Here is a 15,192-nt window from a genome sequence, read left to right on the forward strand (position 1 = left end):
AAAGCATTAGCAAATAGAAGCGGAAATCTTATCGTAGACTAGAATAAATTCTAACACAAACCAATTTTTTCCCCATTAAACAAAGAAAACTGTGTTTTATTATGCAAGAAAATCACTGTTTGTACATCACAGTTATTGTCATAGAGTCAAAAGTCATAGTGGCACACTGGATATAATTCTTGATCACTTGAATGGATCGAAATAATATTTCTCAAACAGTGATTTGCTTGTGAATAAAATCATTGTTTGGAGTTCAGATGCGAAATAAAATGCAAGTCAGGTGACAAAAAACACTATCTGCCACTACTGTATCAACTGATGAAGCTTTTAAACATGCAAAAAAAACCTGTTCACTAATTTTCCTTGCAAGTTAGTCCTTCAAGCTTTACACATTTTAAATGTTTAAACATACTGCAATAAGTAAAGTAGGCAAAATATCCCCTTCTTATTACATACTCGTTTCTATTCACCATTAAGTTATGGTACCGGAAACGTCAATATTTTTCCATACACTGACGCCTGAATTTCATATTGGACGTGCGACAAAATCTAATGTGTGTTGTTGCATTAATTCTTTTATTTAATTCTGTTTTGTCAATTTATTCAGGCTTTTGAACAAATTCGTAATACTTACATTACATTTATATGTGTAGGCACGTATGTAATAAAAAGGTTATCTTTGCATCTGGAAATAGGCGCTTGTTCTTTAGCGGATGAATATTGTACTCCTAAAGTCGCGCAATATTTCTGCTGCAGAACTCATGCATATTTCCCGATACAAAGCTAACAACCTATAAATCTTACACTAATTTTCAAACACACATGGAGAAATATAAGCTTCAATGGGTAATTCTATTACAAACAATAAAATTTTTTTTTTTTGTTCAATGAACAGTTCTAGCAAGGTCAATTGTTACCGGACAGTTACTTCTAACACTTGTTTGAGTATGATGGCAAATGGCAAAAGTTCATGCCAGGCATATCAAATATATTCTATATTTTGACTTATCAAGACATATACAAAATTCATCTCACAATAATAAGCAACAACAAAAAAAACATAAAACATAGCGAGTTCCAGCCATTTAATTGAATCATAACGCTTATAAACAGTAACAAAAATGAGAAATAATTTATATAACAAACATGTAATGCTACAAAATAGAAAACATGTATGTATATAACACAACACATGATAAAAGGTATCGTACTCGTACATGTCATAGAAAACAAAATCTGCATGAAACTTCTGCAGTTATACAAGTATGGAAGAATTTATGTTAAGGTAATGGACAAGTAATGATGCTCGGATATTGTAATTTCCAAATTCTACTCCAACCGATACAGTAGCCACTTTCCATACCTGCGGGGAAATACCAATACCGCATAGGGAGAATACACAATAAAACCGACGTTGCCGATTACAATTATGGGACCACTACCTTAAAGCAACCATATAGATTACTATATACAGCCCTGTTTGTTTTGGGTCTAACGCCATTTTTCAACAATATTTCAGTCATGTAACGGCGGGCAGTTAACCTAACCGGTGTTCCTAGATTCTGTACCAGTACAAACCTGTTCTCCGCAAGTAACTGCCAACTTCCCCACATGAATCAGAGGTGGAGGACTAATGATTTCAGACACAATGTCGTTTATCAAATAGTCACGAAGAACATACACCCCGCCCGAGGATCGAACTCACAATCCCATGATCCGTAGACCAACGCTCTACCTACTGAGCTAAGCGGGCGGGTGAAGGGTCTGCAGTTACTGATTATAATAAACCTGCTTATAGATACATAAGGAAATACTGAACTTGTCCGTTTCTTTTACTGACCATGGGTAATACACTGAAGGACAACTTGTTCTTTTCTCCCTACTGACCATGGGTAACATACCGAAGAAAACTTATCCTTTTCTTCCAACTGCTCATGAATTACAGTGGTTAAGTTAGCTGTACAAAATTTCTAGATATTTAAAGAGAATAAACCAATGTCTCTATATGTAACATTATGAATTATGAATTACACATATACAGAACTTACGTTATACCAAAGAAAATATATCAGATGATATTTGGCAAGACAGTAGTTTAAATTAAGAAATATAATATATATAAAAATTAAGAACACTGGATGCTCTTGTTAGTTACTCCACTTCATAAAGAAGCTCTTTAGACAGACTGCCATTTCAGCTGTTACCTGTCCCCTGCTCAATGTTTCCTTCATGTGCATGTGTGTTTGCTTTGTTTATTATTTAAGTGGCTGGGGAGGGGGAAGGAGGGCAGTCATATTCAAATGTTTTAATCTACAATTAACATGTGAACCCTCAATATCTAGACACAGCTGTACTGACTAAATGAGTAAGAATGGAACCCCTCTATCACAACCACTACTGTTTAGACATTAAACTGCCTTACTAAAAGCAAGTGGCTGTTACATTGAGGCTACATGTATATACAATTACAATAAAACTTTGAGCACTATGATAAAGTTTACTTACATAATTCTGTAATACTTTGCACAAGAGCCATATTTAACAAAGAAACTCTGTACACTTAAATGAAACAGAAAATGAGTTTTTTGTTCTATACACAATGTTAATGTCATGGTTTCATGAAAACAAGTACTCTTTAAATAAGCAATAAAATACCAAGAGGTATGTATTCTGAGTTTTGATTGATTTAAATCAAACTGACCTGAAAATTTAAATTTGAGCCGCACCATGAGAAAACCAACATAGTGCGTTTGCGACCAGCATGGATCCAGACCAGCCTGCGCGGATCAGGATCCATGCTGTTCGCTAACGGTTTCTCTAATTGCAACAGGCTTTGAAAGCGATCAGCATGAATCCTGACCAGACTGCGGATGCGCAGACTGGTCTGGATCCATACTGGTCGCAAACGCACTATGTTGGTTTTCTCATGGTGCGGCTCAATTGTTAAAAGTTTCAACTGCCTTACTGTGACAATCAAATCCAAGTCAACAATTTAGAGGGAAAATTTTCCCTGAAGTCTTAACTTTGAACATACAGTTGACCCTTAACATTACAAAAAGCACAACCAAAGCACACAAATAATCCTGCCTGTGAAATCTGGGGTAACTGATGCCGTACAGCATAACATAGCAAACTACATGTATATACTGATTAAATACTCCTTACAACTATTATTCCAATTATTTTCACTGTAAACCATAGCTTCATACGTATTATTATTATGACTATATGGTCAGTTATACAGTAAAAACTGGGATTACTAATTTAAAACACAGCGATTTACTTGCTTTTTTATGTTCTTAATAAGCACTTGCACCCTCATTGATCAAAGTTAACCAGTGCATGGGTCTCAAGGTAACAAGCTTTGCACCACACTCAAGAATTTTCTTTGATGCACACTTGTGTACATTTTTAACATTTCCAAACTGATCCCCAAAATAATTCTGAACATGTCTCAGATGATGCAAGTGAACTTGCATTCGACTTTTCGACAATGCAAGTTTTGGTGCCATATGCATTTAAGTAAACACTGGTTCTAGCGTCAGTATGTGTTATAGCAAAGCGGACTGCAGCCATTGTTTAATTACTGGATACACTTCACCAGTCTGTATATATTGTAAATCTGTCTATATTTAGTAGCAAAGTAGATTGCATTGAAAGTTCAACAACTGGATAGATATCAAGATGTCTTGATAAGGTAAACTGTTAAACAAAATGGCTCTAAAAATGTATGTTTTCAATCATCAGCTGTTCCATGAAGAAAGCACTGCAAGGTCTTGAACAATAACATGCTATAAGGGTCTACTTGAAGCCCTGCTTTAACAAAAATTACTGGCTTTTTTAAAATCATTAACTGTAAAAAGAAGTCCCAAATGTGTTAGCATATTAATATTTTTCAATGCAACACCACAAAGTACATTGATTTCTCTTCCCTCTGTTTTAAGCATTTAAAAAATAATTTTAAAAAATGACCCCTGTAATTGAAAATGACCCTTACACACAGGGTCATGACAACCTTCTATCAAAATTTCCGAGTAAAAAGACCATGGAACAAACTGTAACAGAACATAATTATTTATTTTGTTGGGTTTAACGTTGCACCAACACAATTATAGGTCATATGGCGACTTTCCAGCTTTAATGGTTGAGGAAGACCCCAGGTGCCCCTCCGTGCATTATTTCATCACGAGCGGGCACCTGGGTAGAACCACTGACCTTCCGTAAGCCAGCTGGATGGCTTCCTCACATGAAGAATTCAAAGCCCCGAGTGAGGTTCGAACCCACGTTGATGAGGGGCAAGTGATTTAAAGTCAGCGACCTTAACCACTCGGCCGTGGAGGCCCCTGCAACAGAACGTAAGTCTGCAGAAAAATACTGTCTTGGCAATTTTTGGCTTAAACTTTGGTGTACTTTTCACAACATGGAGTGCTCAGTATTGTAACAACAATTAAATCTATCTCAATTGAGGTATTGTGCTACAACCCTCTGCAGTTTACATTTTAATCTTAACTTGCAGAAAAGAACTTTTTATGGAGTAAACTAATCAGGTGAGACAGCATTAAAGTTGATTCAAGTTCAGTTACCTGGCTCATTACCTCAAGACCCAGTTATAACAGAAATTTGTACATAAAAATCACAATCTCAGACACTTAATTATGGAAGATAACATATAAAACTTAAATAATAAAATAATAAATTATCCATCATGGAAATTTTCATGAAAACTCTCTTCTATGACAGACATATATGGAAATCCAGGGTGGAGAAAAACTGCATATTCACTAGCAATAATCAGCTCATAATGGTAGTCACAGTAGAAGTTTACGCAAAGGCCTGTTTACTAAAGAACCACACGTATCAACTCCACTGCCTCTCATGAATATGCGAGAACTTGGAGATGTAGTTGTCGCAAATAATTCTAACAGTTTATGAAGTACCGTCTCAACTTAAGACTCTGAATTCATTTCACTTCATTTTAGCAGTACACAATTATATGTATCAAAAGTTAGTAAACTTTAGTTTGGAATTTGGCAACTGTATGTATACCACTATAACATTCACCACAATTGATTCTCTCTAGGAGTCATCATATGATTTTGTTCACTCACTGTTTGCATGTTTTATCTCCAAGGATAATGTATGAATACATAAATGAGCAGACACACGTCTCACCAATGCCATCTAATAAATCACAAACTGCCTCAGAAACTGAATGGTATGTAATCTAAAACTACAAACACTTGGTTAGATATTGTTTTCCCCGCGGTGCGATTTCCTATGATTTTGCTGTATAATATCATGAATGGTGTCTAATCCAGCAGACCAGTCAAGACACAGCTTGAGAACAGAGTTGATGCCACATGTTCTCACTTGATGAGTTAGATATATGAATAAATAGTTCCCTTGAAATATCACATCACTCAGTCGACTCCCTCGAAACCTTGTGCATTCTCTATTGCAATAATCAGTCTTTTCCTTAACTCTGAATAACACTCGTACGGTGGTAGATCTATTCTGTTGAAACTGGAAAATAAAGAAATAATTATAAGTATACTTTTTTGCTGTAGACAATGTTTTTCATATAACACTTCGGAAAGTCGCATTTTTTCTTTTTGAGCAGTACATACACTTTTTGACCTTAAGCAAAACCAAAATGTTACCAGTAGTTAGACCAGGAAGGTTCTCAGTTTAAGGTAGACTTCATCACAACTACTACTAACAAAGTGGTACAATTACAAGAAGTCTTTTCAAAGCTTCAGCACCCTTAGGGTAGTTCTGCACGTTTGATAAACTGGAAGTGATGGCGTAACATCATTTATCCGGAAAACCTAGAATAAAGCCTGGATTCGGCATACGGAAATGAAAATCATTTTATGAATTGACTGAAATCTGTGGGTAAATTTATTACAATGGCACAGTGGCTATATTTCTAAAGTCAAAATATGATATTAAAACATATGACACATTAAAATAATCAAAATAATGTCTTAAAATTAGTGTGAAATGTCCGGTTCACTTAAATCATGGTCAAATATCATGAACCTATACATCTTATTTCACCAAATTATAGGCCATGTGTTTATTTACAACTGTGAGAAGTTTCATCAAAATCTACATTGTAGAAAAAGTTTCTATTCACGAAAATGTTATGAAAGTAATGATTTTCCCATAGACTCCCATTATGAAATATTGCGTGAGATCCAAATTTTTCAAATCAGTCTAACGAAAAATCAAGCACACGACCCTATCTTTTTTATTTGCTGAATTCTCTAGGTATATTCTGAAGTTTTGAAAAATCAGAGTTTAATCAAATTCTACATTGTAGAAAAAAATTTGATCTAAACATGAAGAACTACCTTAAATGAAGTTTATCTATGTAACTTATCTTGTAGTACAAGAAATGTGTTAAGTTCTGCACCCATCTAATATCTTACCATGTGTGAGCTCTGGGTAACTGTAATAAATTTCCCCATTTTTCTATTGTGAACAACTGTGGTCCGTTACTCCCATGCAATTCTTTAAAGCCATTCATTGGAACACGGGATGTTCCTGTCACAAACTGAAGCAATCTGGCACGTGTTTCATTGTTGAATGAATAAATGGCCTGAAACAGTGAAACAATTTTTCCTATTAAATGCATGCCTTCAGTCCATTTCAGCATTCTTTGTTTCTTTGACTATGCAGTTTATGACTTTCGTCTATTTGGTCACGGATTTATGAAAGATTTAGGGTTACAGTATACACTTACTAAATGGCTTACTGGGTAATAGTAAAAATATTTGCAACAAGAGGGCCATTATGGCCCTATATTGCTCACATGAGTAGAGTTGCTTGCTTGAACAAATTTCTTAGCTAAAGCTTTAAGATCTAGGCCTTCTGGTTTATTTTTAGCAAATTTATGAAGATTTCCCTATGCACAATCAAATAACCCTGGGGCTGGGTCAATTTGACCCTGGGGGGGGGGGGGGGTCAAGATTTGAACAAATTTTGTAGAGGTCCACTAGGCAATGCTACATGTCAAATATCTAAGCTCTAGGCCTTCTGGGGGTTTTTTTTAGAAAATTTTGAAGATTTTTCTATGTACAATCAAGTAACCCAATGGGGCGGAGCCAATTTGAGCCCGGGGGTTATGATTTGAACAAATTTTGTAGAAGTCTACTAGGCAATGCTACATGTCAAATATCTAAGATCTAGGCCTTCCGGTTTATTTTTAGAATTTTTTTGAAGATTTTCATTTGTAAAATCAAGTGACCCCGGTGTCATGATTTGAACAAATTTAGTAGAGGTCCACTAGGCAATGCTACATGTCAAATATCTAAGCTCTAGGGCTTATGTTTTTTGAGAAGAAGATTTTTTAAGATTTTCCTATGTACAATCAAGTAACCCCTGGGGCGGGGTCAATTTTGACCCCGGGTTCATGATTTGAACAAACTTGGTAGAGGTCCACTAGGCAATGCTTCACACCATACATCTAAGCTCTAGGGCTTCTGGTTTTTGAGAAGATTTTTTAAGATTTTCCTATGTAAAATCAAGTGACCCCTAGGGCGGGGTCAATTTTGACCCTGGGGGTCATGATTTTAACAAATTTTGTAGAGGTCCACTAGGCAATGCTACATGTCAAATATCTAAGCTCTAGGGCTTATGTTTTTTGAGAAGAAGATTTTTTAAGATTTTCCTATGTACAATCAAGTAACCCCTGGGGCGGGGTCAATTTTGACCCAGGGTTCATGATTTGAACAAACTTGGTAGAGGTCCACTAGGCAATGCTTCACACCATACATCTAAGCTCTAGGGCTTCTGGTTTTTGAGAAGAAGATTTTTTAAGATTTTCCTATGTAAAATCAAGTGACACCTGGGGCGGGGTCAATTTTGACCCTGGGTTTATGATTTAAACAAATCTTGTAGAGGCCCACTAGGCAATGCTACATATCAAATATCTAAGCTCTAGGCCTTCTGGTTTATTTTTAGAAATTTTTTGAAGATTTTCATATGTAAAATCAAGTGACCCCTGGGGCAGGGTCAATTTTGACCCTGGGGGTCATGATTTAAACAAATGTTGTAGAGGTCCACTAGGCAATTCTACGTGTCAAATATCTAAGCTCTAGGCCTTCTGGTTTATTTTTAGAATTTTTTTGAAGATTTTCATATGTAAAATCAAGTGATCAATTTTGACCCGGAGGTCATGATTTGAACAACTTTAGTAGAGGTCCACTAGGCAATGCTACATGTCAAATATCTAAGCTCTAGGGCTTCTGCTTTTTGAGAAGAAGATTTTTTAAGATTTTCCTATGCAAAATCAATTGACCCCTTTGACCCCAGGATCATGATTTGAATAAACTTGGTAGAGGTTCACTAGGCAATGCTTCACACCAAATATCTAAGCTCTAGGGCTTCTGCTTTTTGAGAAGAAGATTTTTTAAGATTTTCCTATGTAAAATCAAGTGACTCCTGGGGCGGGGTCAATTTTGACCCCGGGATCATGATTTGAATAAATTTGGTAGAGGTCCACTAGGCAATGCTTCACACCAAATATCTATGCTCTAGGGCTTCTGGTTTTTGAGTAGAAGATTTTTAAAGTTTTTCCTTTCGGTTGCCATGGCAACCAGAGTTCTCCATGGAATTCAATTCTTTGAACAATTTTGAAAGGGGGCCACCCAAGGATCATTCCTGTGAAGTTTGGTGTAATTCTGCCCAGTGGTTTTCAAGAAGAAGATTTTTTTACAAATTGTTGACGCACGACGGACGACGGACATCAAGCGGTCACAATAGCTCACCTTGTCACTTCGTGACAGGTTACCTAAAAAGCCATTAAATAATTGTTTTATAACAGAACTTCAGAAATTAAATTGCAATTTTTTTTTTCAATTTTTGACTTCAAACAAGCAAGCCTGAGTTAAAGTACTAACAATTCAATAGCACAGACTATAAACCAGCAATTTTTGGTCAGATATACTGAATATACAGAATATACAGTTAATTATAACCTTCAAAATGCCTTAACTTTCATGGCTCCTTCTTTTGGCATTGAAAAACATGACTGTTCCTCTTTAAATTCAATTTATTGTTATAACAAGAGCTGTTTGTGTTTCCCATTTTTAGTCTCGAGATCACTATAAATTCGAGCTTTGATCTATTGAAGTTCGAACATAACATGATACTGGTCACCTACTGATTCCATAAAGTTTGTGGACTGTTTGCCAAAGCATTTTTTAGTAATTAAGTAGAAACCAATTTCGGTGTCACAGTACATGACCTTGACCTGCTTTACCCAAAAACAATGGAGGCCATCTGCTAACCACAAGCAGTCATATCAAACAGCCTGAAGATGGCGCTGTGACCCAGAACTTCAACCTGGCTCCTACCGCAAAATAACTCATCTACTGATCACATGCAATCATTCTATGAAGTTTGTCGACAGTAGGCCAGAGTTCTTTACAAACTGAGCAAAAACATCATCCAGTATAGAGGTCACTGTTACCTTGACCTCTGACCTTCTGACCCCCAACACACAATATTGATTATCTACTGACCACAGGGAATCAGCCGTCGGTCTCGGTCACCAACAAATCCAGAGAGCTTCTGCACATATAAACATACAAAAAACTAGAAATACATTCTGCATGCCCACGGGCAGAATGTCGAGCCCGCCAGCACCTTTGGCCTTAAGTGTGACCTTGACCTTAGAACTGGGGACCTAGCTCTTGCACACGACACTCCAACACATAATGGTGAACTTTCATGCCTAGTCACATCAAAATCCCACCATGCATGAAGAAGAAATGCTCTGGACAAACTTCAATTTGACCTTTGACCTCCAACTGAGACAATAATATTTGCGATAGGAACACGGGGTTTGCACAAGACACTCCTTCTCATTGAGGTAAACATTCATGCCAAATATAAACAAGATTGGTCCATGCATGTCAAAGTTATGGTCCGGACAATTTTCAATTTGACCTTTGACCTCCAACTGTGACCTTGACCTTTCAGATAGGAACATTGGGTTTGCGCATGACACTCCTTCTCATTGAGGTAAACATTCATGCCAAATATGAACAAGATTGGTTCATGCATGTCAAAGGCATGGTCCAGACAAAATAGGACAGATGCACTGACGCATGCACGCACATACACCGACCCGCCTAAAGTGGAGACTATAACAAGCTCACCGCAAACGGGCTCGGCAAAAATGTGTATTATCCCTAAACTAAAAGTTCCTGGTGCTTGAAATCCAGGTGCCCCCTTCAGGGGCATAAACAGTCATGAATCCTAGCACAGTAACTGAAAACGTAATACAAATGATGAAACAAGTAAGAGAAATTACCTTCCAGAAGTGAATGATGACTGGATGGTTAGGATTGTACTCTCCTTTATATGCAGTGTTGTTCTTCCAATCATTCACATCGATATCCTGCAGACCACACATCAACAACTGAAAACAAAGTCATATTTTTTGTTGTTTTGTTTCAAGTCATACAGTGAGCTGAACTTATATGCAATAATCCAGCTTGAAATGATGTAATAATCTATAAATAAACAAGCTTTAATGGTGAAATAATACGGAAACAGTCCATAATAATATGGCAACATTCAAGCTTTAATTATTCAGTAATGTGGCATTGTTCTATAATTATACAGCAATATTCAAGCTTTAATGGTGAAATAATATGGCAATATTCCAAAATTTAACAATATTCCAGCTTTAATAGTAAAATGATAAGACCATGTTCCAAAATAATATAGCAATATTCCAGCTTTAATGGTGAAATAATATAGCAATACTGTCGCTCCAAACTAATTCATTTAACCTTTAGCCTGCTGGCAGCACGTGATTGTGCCATGCCGATGTCTGTGCAGGCTGATCATGATCTGCACTGTTCACTGTGGGAAGATGCTAATATAGTTTAACTACAGTAATGAAGATTTGAGTCTCTTACACAAATACACCATATTTACCTCCATTTCATTTTCATCAAATATGGCAAGCATACTGCTAGATATCAATTCATTAAAACCCTTCATGAATTGCTTCATCTGGATCTCTACTCGTGACACAAACCTCCATTTCACTATCAGACTGTAATTAATACAAACATTTATAAAAGATTTAAGTTTACTTTAAACCAAATCTTTGTCCCAGAAGCCATCAACGGTAACTTTTTAAGACAGAGTGTATAATAATAAAATTATCAAGAAAACGTTTTTGTCTTTTTGAGTAGGAAAATCTACTTCTGAAATACCCAAATCTGGCACATCTTGCATATGACACTGGCCAAAATTGACCCATACATTCTCTGAACAAAATGAAAATCCAAAAATAGAGAAAGTTTTAATGGAATACATAATTATGATCAAACAAAATGTCTCAAGGACATACCCTTGCCCTGGGATCAAACTCATGAGCCCCTCAATCCATGGATCTGCGCTCTCCCTACTGGACTAAGCGAGCAGGATTTCAACTATTGAAAAGCAGTAAAAAAAAACCTTTGTATATCCCTTTATTGCCCCAAAAAGTATTTGCAGAATTACCACAGTTGTGGAACTTTCATAATTTCTGACTCCTCCTTGGAACAATTTCATTCTTTAACATTTGGAGGTCAGAAAAATGATATTTATTGGGAATACTGTGTAATCTTTAATATTCGTGGGGGACTCATTTTCGTGGATTTCGTGGTTGAGTCAATCCACGAAATTTAATCCCAACGAACAAGTAAAATTCCCATTCTTTTTATGTTCAAAAGTTGAAATCCACGAATTCGCATGCCCAAAAAATTGCCGTTTTGACCAAAACCACAAATTTTCATGCCCACGAAATTAAATGATTTCACAGTAAATTATGAAGGAAAGGCAAAAATAAAAATTTTCAATCTTTTTTATTTCTTTTCTATGTTAAGCTGATTCAGGCAAAAATGGACATCATATTTCTTTTATATCCCTTAGATAAAGACTCAAAACAAAAACAACAGATACATTACAAAAGTTGCAAACAACAATCATAAAGGTAAAAGCAACAAGTACTTACTCTAAATATTCCATTTTGTTGTCGTCTGTTACCAGAATATTTCTGCCATTTGGTTTTAATTCCCGCTCAGTTATCTGAATAAGGTAATAAGAGCACATACATTAACAGACCGAATATCTGTCTTATAAACTCTCTTTTGAAAAAATAACTCATTTTTCCTTTAGGGCAATAACAGTTTAATCTTAAGCCTTCTGCGGCAACTATTTCTGCCTTTGCGTCCAGTGCAGACCAAGATCAGCCTGCACATCCGATCATGGTCTGCACTGTTTGCCATTCAGTCAGTAAATTTTCAGTGAAGACCCCTTCGAAAAATAAATGGTATTGCCCAAATTAAATGTAAGACCAGTCCATTTTAAAAATTTAGCAGACTAAAGGTTAATACAAAACAAAAGAGGCATAAGTATACAATGACAACAGCTGTAGACCTAACAAAAACCAGCAATGATCCATCAAAGCTCAAACGAGTGGTATCCCACTGTATTTATAATTTTTGAATAAAATCAATACATCTATTCAAGGAATAACGTATACATACCTCACCAAAATAGTCTTCCTCAATGGAGAAGTAAAGATCTAAGCATTCTGGGTCATTATCACGGATATAGCACATAGAGTTGTAATACTCTGAGTCCTAAAACAAGATGTATACATTCATTATTAATTCCTACTAAGTGTAACAAATCCAATACTACATCTAAAGTGTAGCAAGATCAAATTCACATTAAGTGTCCAACATAATATTATCTTAGTGTTACAAGATGTGTATTCATAGTAAGTGTAACATAAGTATAACAAACCACTATTACAAAATTCTTTATCATGTTACAAGACATATAAATCTGCTGTCATTTCTAGAAGACAGATAAACATTTTCTGACATAACTGGAAAGTTTGGTTTGTCACATTGACTTAATACATCCTCATTTAACATTTTCCTCTACATTCAGACTGTTTTTTCAGATTCCATGAAAGCCGCAATGCATAGCTACAGTAATGCAACAACATTTCTGGCAGAAAGAAATCCAACTAATATTTTAAAACTTTTAACTTTCTGCAAGTGAACTAGACGCACAGTTTTATAATACTGAGGTTTAAGCCTACAGTGCTCATCAGGAAGTGATTCATGGAGTGCAAACTTATCAACACTGTGACAGTCAATGAGGCTCAAACATAGCTAGGGAACTGTATTTTGTAGCTAAGTAAACTGCCTTTTGGTTTTCCTTGGATAAAGACTGAATGCATCTAAAAATAGTTTAGCTATCTATTTAGCCGATTTGATAGTCTGAGATGTAACTTACCACTGATTCCATATCATCTAATGTTATTCTCTTTCCCAACATCATCTTATAAAATGGTCGGATGAAAAATGCTGTAATGTAAAATAAATAAAAACATCAAAGTACTATAGTAATATACATTTCATACTTTTTTTGTTAGAATCTTTCAAGGAAGATCAGAGATATAGTAAATTAGGTACTTGATGGTGCTGTTTGAACCTAGTATCTGCAGTTTCACTTGGTGTTGATCCTTCCAATGGAGTATTATTATCAAAAATATGCCAACAGTACAACATGAAAGAAAACATCCTAAAAAGTTTGGTTGAAATGAAAGGAGAAGTTCTAACAAGTGTTCTGACGGACAGACACATTCGGGAAGCTTAATTAATAACCTGTTAATCAGAATATACTGATTAGTTACCGAGCACTCATTCTAGTGCCAATCTGTTGATCACTGCAGGTCTTTTCCTTAACAACATTATCCTGGATACTGAGCAGTTAAATTCTAACAAAGATGTGATTATTACAGGTGCATGTTAAAATCACTGACAAAACTATCAACTACAAAGGACAAGAGAAATTTGCGCAAAACACCACCCTACAACCGCATCCCACAGAACATTTTCCATGCCAAAGAATAGCTTATGTTAGCTAATCATGAATAAACAGCAACCCTAACATTAAGCTGCTAGCGGCAAGTGATTCTGCCTTTTCAACCAGTGCACACCAAGATCAGCCTGCACATCCGTCTGGACTGAATAGTCAGTAAATTTTCATTGAACACACCTTCAATAACAAATGGTACTGTCCAAACTGAATGATGGACCATTCCATTTTAAGAATTTAGCAGGCTAAGGGCTTAGTACTGTGATAATACTAACCATCTAATAGCTTGCCATGATAAACTGCCATGCCGGCTATACGTCCTACAAACTGGAAATATGTTAAATGTTCCTCATTGAAAATTCCTGACAATGGGTTGATCTGTAATGTGTAGTTATCACTGAAATAAACAGAAATATTTCAAATTTATGTATAAAATCTTGTAGATTTGTTAGAAGAGAATATGGATCAAACAAATGGTGTTTAAAAGCGTTTTTGTCAATGAAAAACTGTCAATGTTATATTAATCTAAAATATTGTACAAAAAAAGAACAAATTTTTTATCATCTTTTTACATACTTCTATCTTATAGCATTAAAACTGTTCATTTTCCTTTAGTACTGCAACCTGTATTGAAACAGGTCATGAAATCTTACAAAAAGTATCATTGTTATTATGATAATTAAACACAGTTATTTCCCCTTGCAAAGATACCTTCTCAACACTATTATGACTGAGGGACATTTCTGAAGTCATTTAATATAGGCAAACTAGACCCTAATGTTGGAAATGTATGTAAAATACTGGAACCTAATGTTTGGAAATGTATGCACAATACTGGAACCTAATGTTTGGAAATGTATGTACAATACTGGAACCTAATGTTTGGAAATGTATGCACAATACTGGAACCTAATGTTTGGAAATGTACAATACTGGAACCTAATATTTGGAAATGTACAATACTGGAACCTGATGTTTGGAAATGTATGTACAATACTGGAACCTAATGTTTGGAAATGTACAATACTGGAACCTAATGTTTGGAAATGTATGTACAATACTGGAACCTAATGTTTGGAAATGTACAATACTGGAACCTAATGTTTGGAAATGTACAATACTGGAACCTAATGTTTGGAAATGTATGTACAATACTGGAACCTAATGTTTGGAAATGTACTGGAACCTAATGTTTGGAAATGTACAATACTGGAACCTAATGTTTGGAAATGTACAATACTGGAACCTAATGTTTGGAAATGTATGTACAATATAATAGGGTTATTA

General features: G+C 35.6%; 1 protein-coding gene across 2 annotated transcripts in view; it reads right to left on the reverse strand.

Moving 5' to 3' along the window:
• Positions 1-1,070: 1,070 nt before the first annotated feature.
• The window catches only part of LOC123566415 (E3 ubiquitin-protein ligase NEDD4-like), a 53,496-nt gene continuing 39,374 nt past the window's right edge, over positions 1,071-15,192 (reverse strand). For both annotated transcript variants that reach the window (XM_045360464.2, XM_045360462.2), the window contains 8 exons: positions 14,181-14,302; positions 13,321-13,391; positions 12,558-12,653; positions 12,023-12,096; positions 10,957-11,077; positions 10,325-10,432; positions 6,435-6,604; positions 1,071-5,523 (listed from right to left, as the gene is read on the reverse strand). In XM_045360464.2, the coding sequence (XP_045216399.2) occupies positions 5,421-5,523; positions 6,435-6,604; positions 10,325-10,432; positions 10,957-11,077; positions 12,023-12,096; positions 12,558-12,653; positions 13,321-13,391; positions 14,181-14,302 (865 nt within the window). In that variant the 3' untranslated portion in view covers positions 1,071-5,420. The remainder of the gene's footprint in view (positions 5,524-6,434; positions 6,605-10,324; positions 10,433-10,956; positions 11,078-12,022; positions 12,097-12,557; positions 12,654-13,320; positions 13,392-14,180; positions 14,303-15,192) is intronic.

Source organism: Mercenaria mercenaria, chromosome 8, assembly GCF_021730395.1.
Source record: "Mercenaria mercenaria strain notata chromosome 8, MADL_Memer_1, whole genome shotgun sequence".
NCBI classification, from domain to species: Eukaryota; Metazoa; Mollusca; class Bivalvia; order Venerida; family Veneridae; genus Mercenaria; species Mercenaria mercenaria.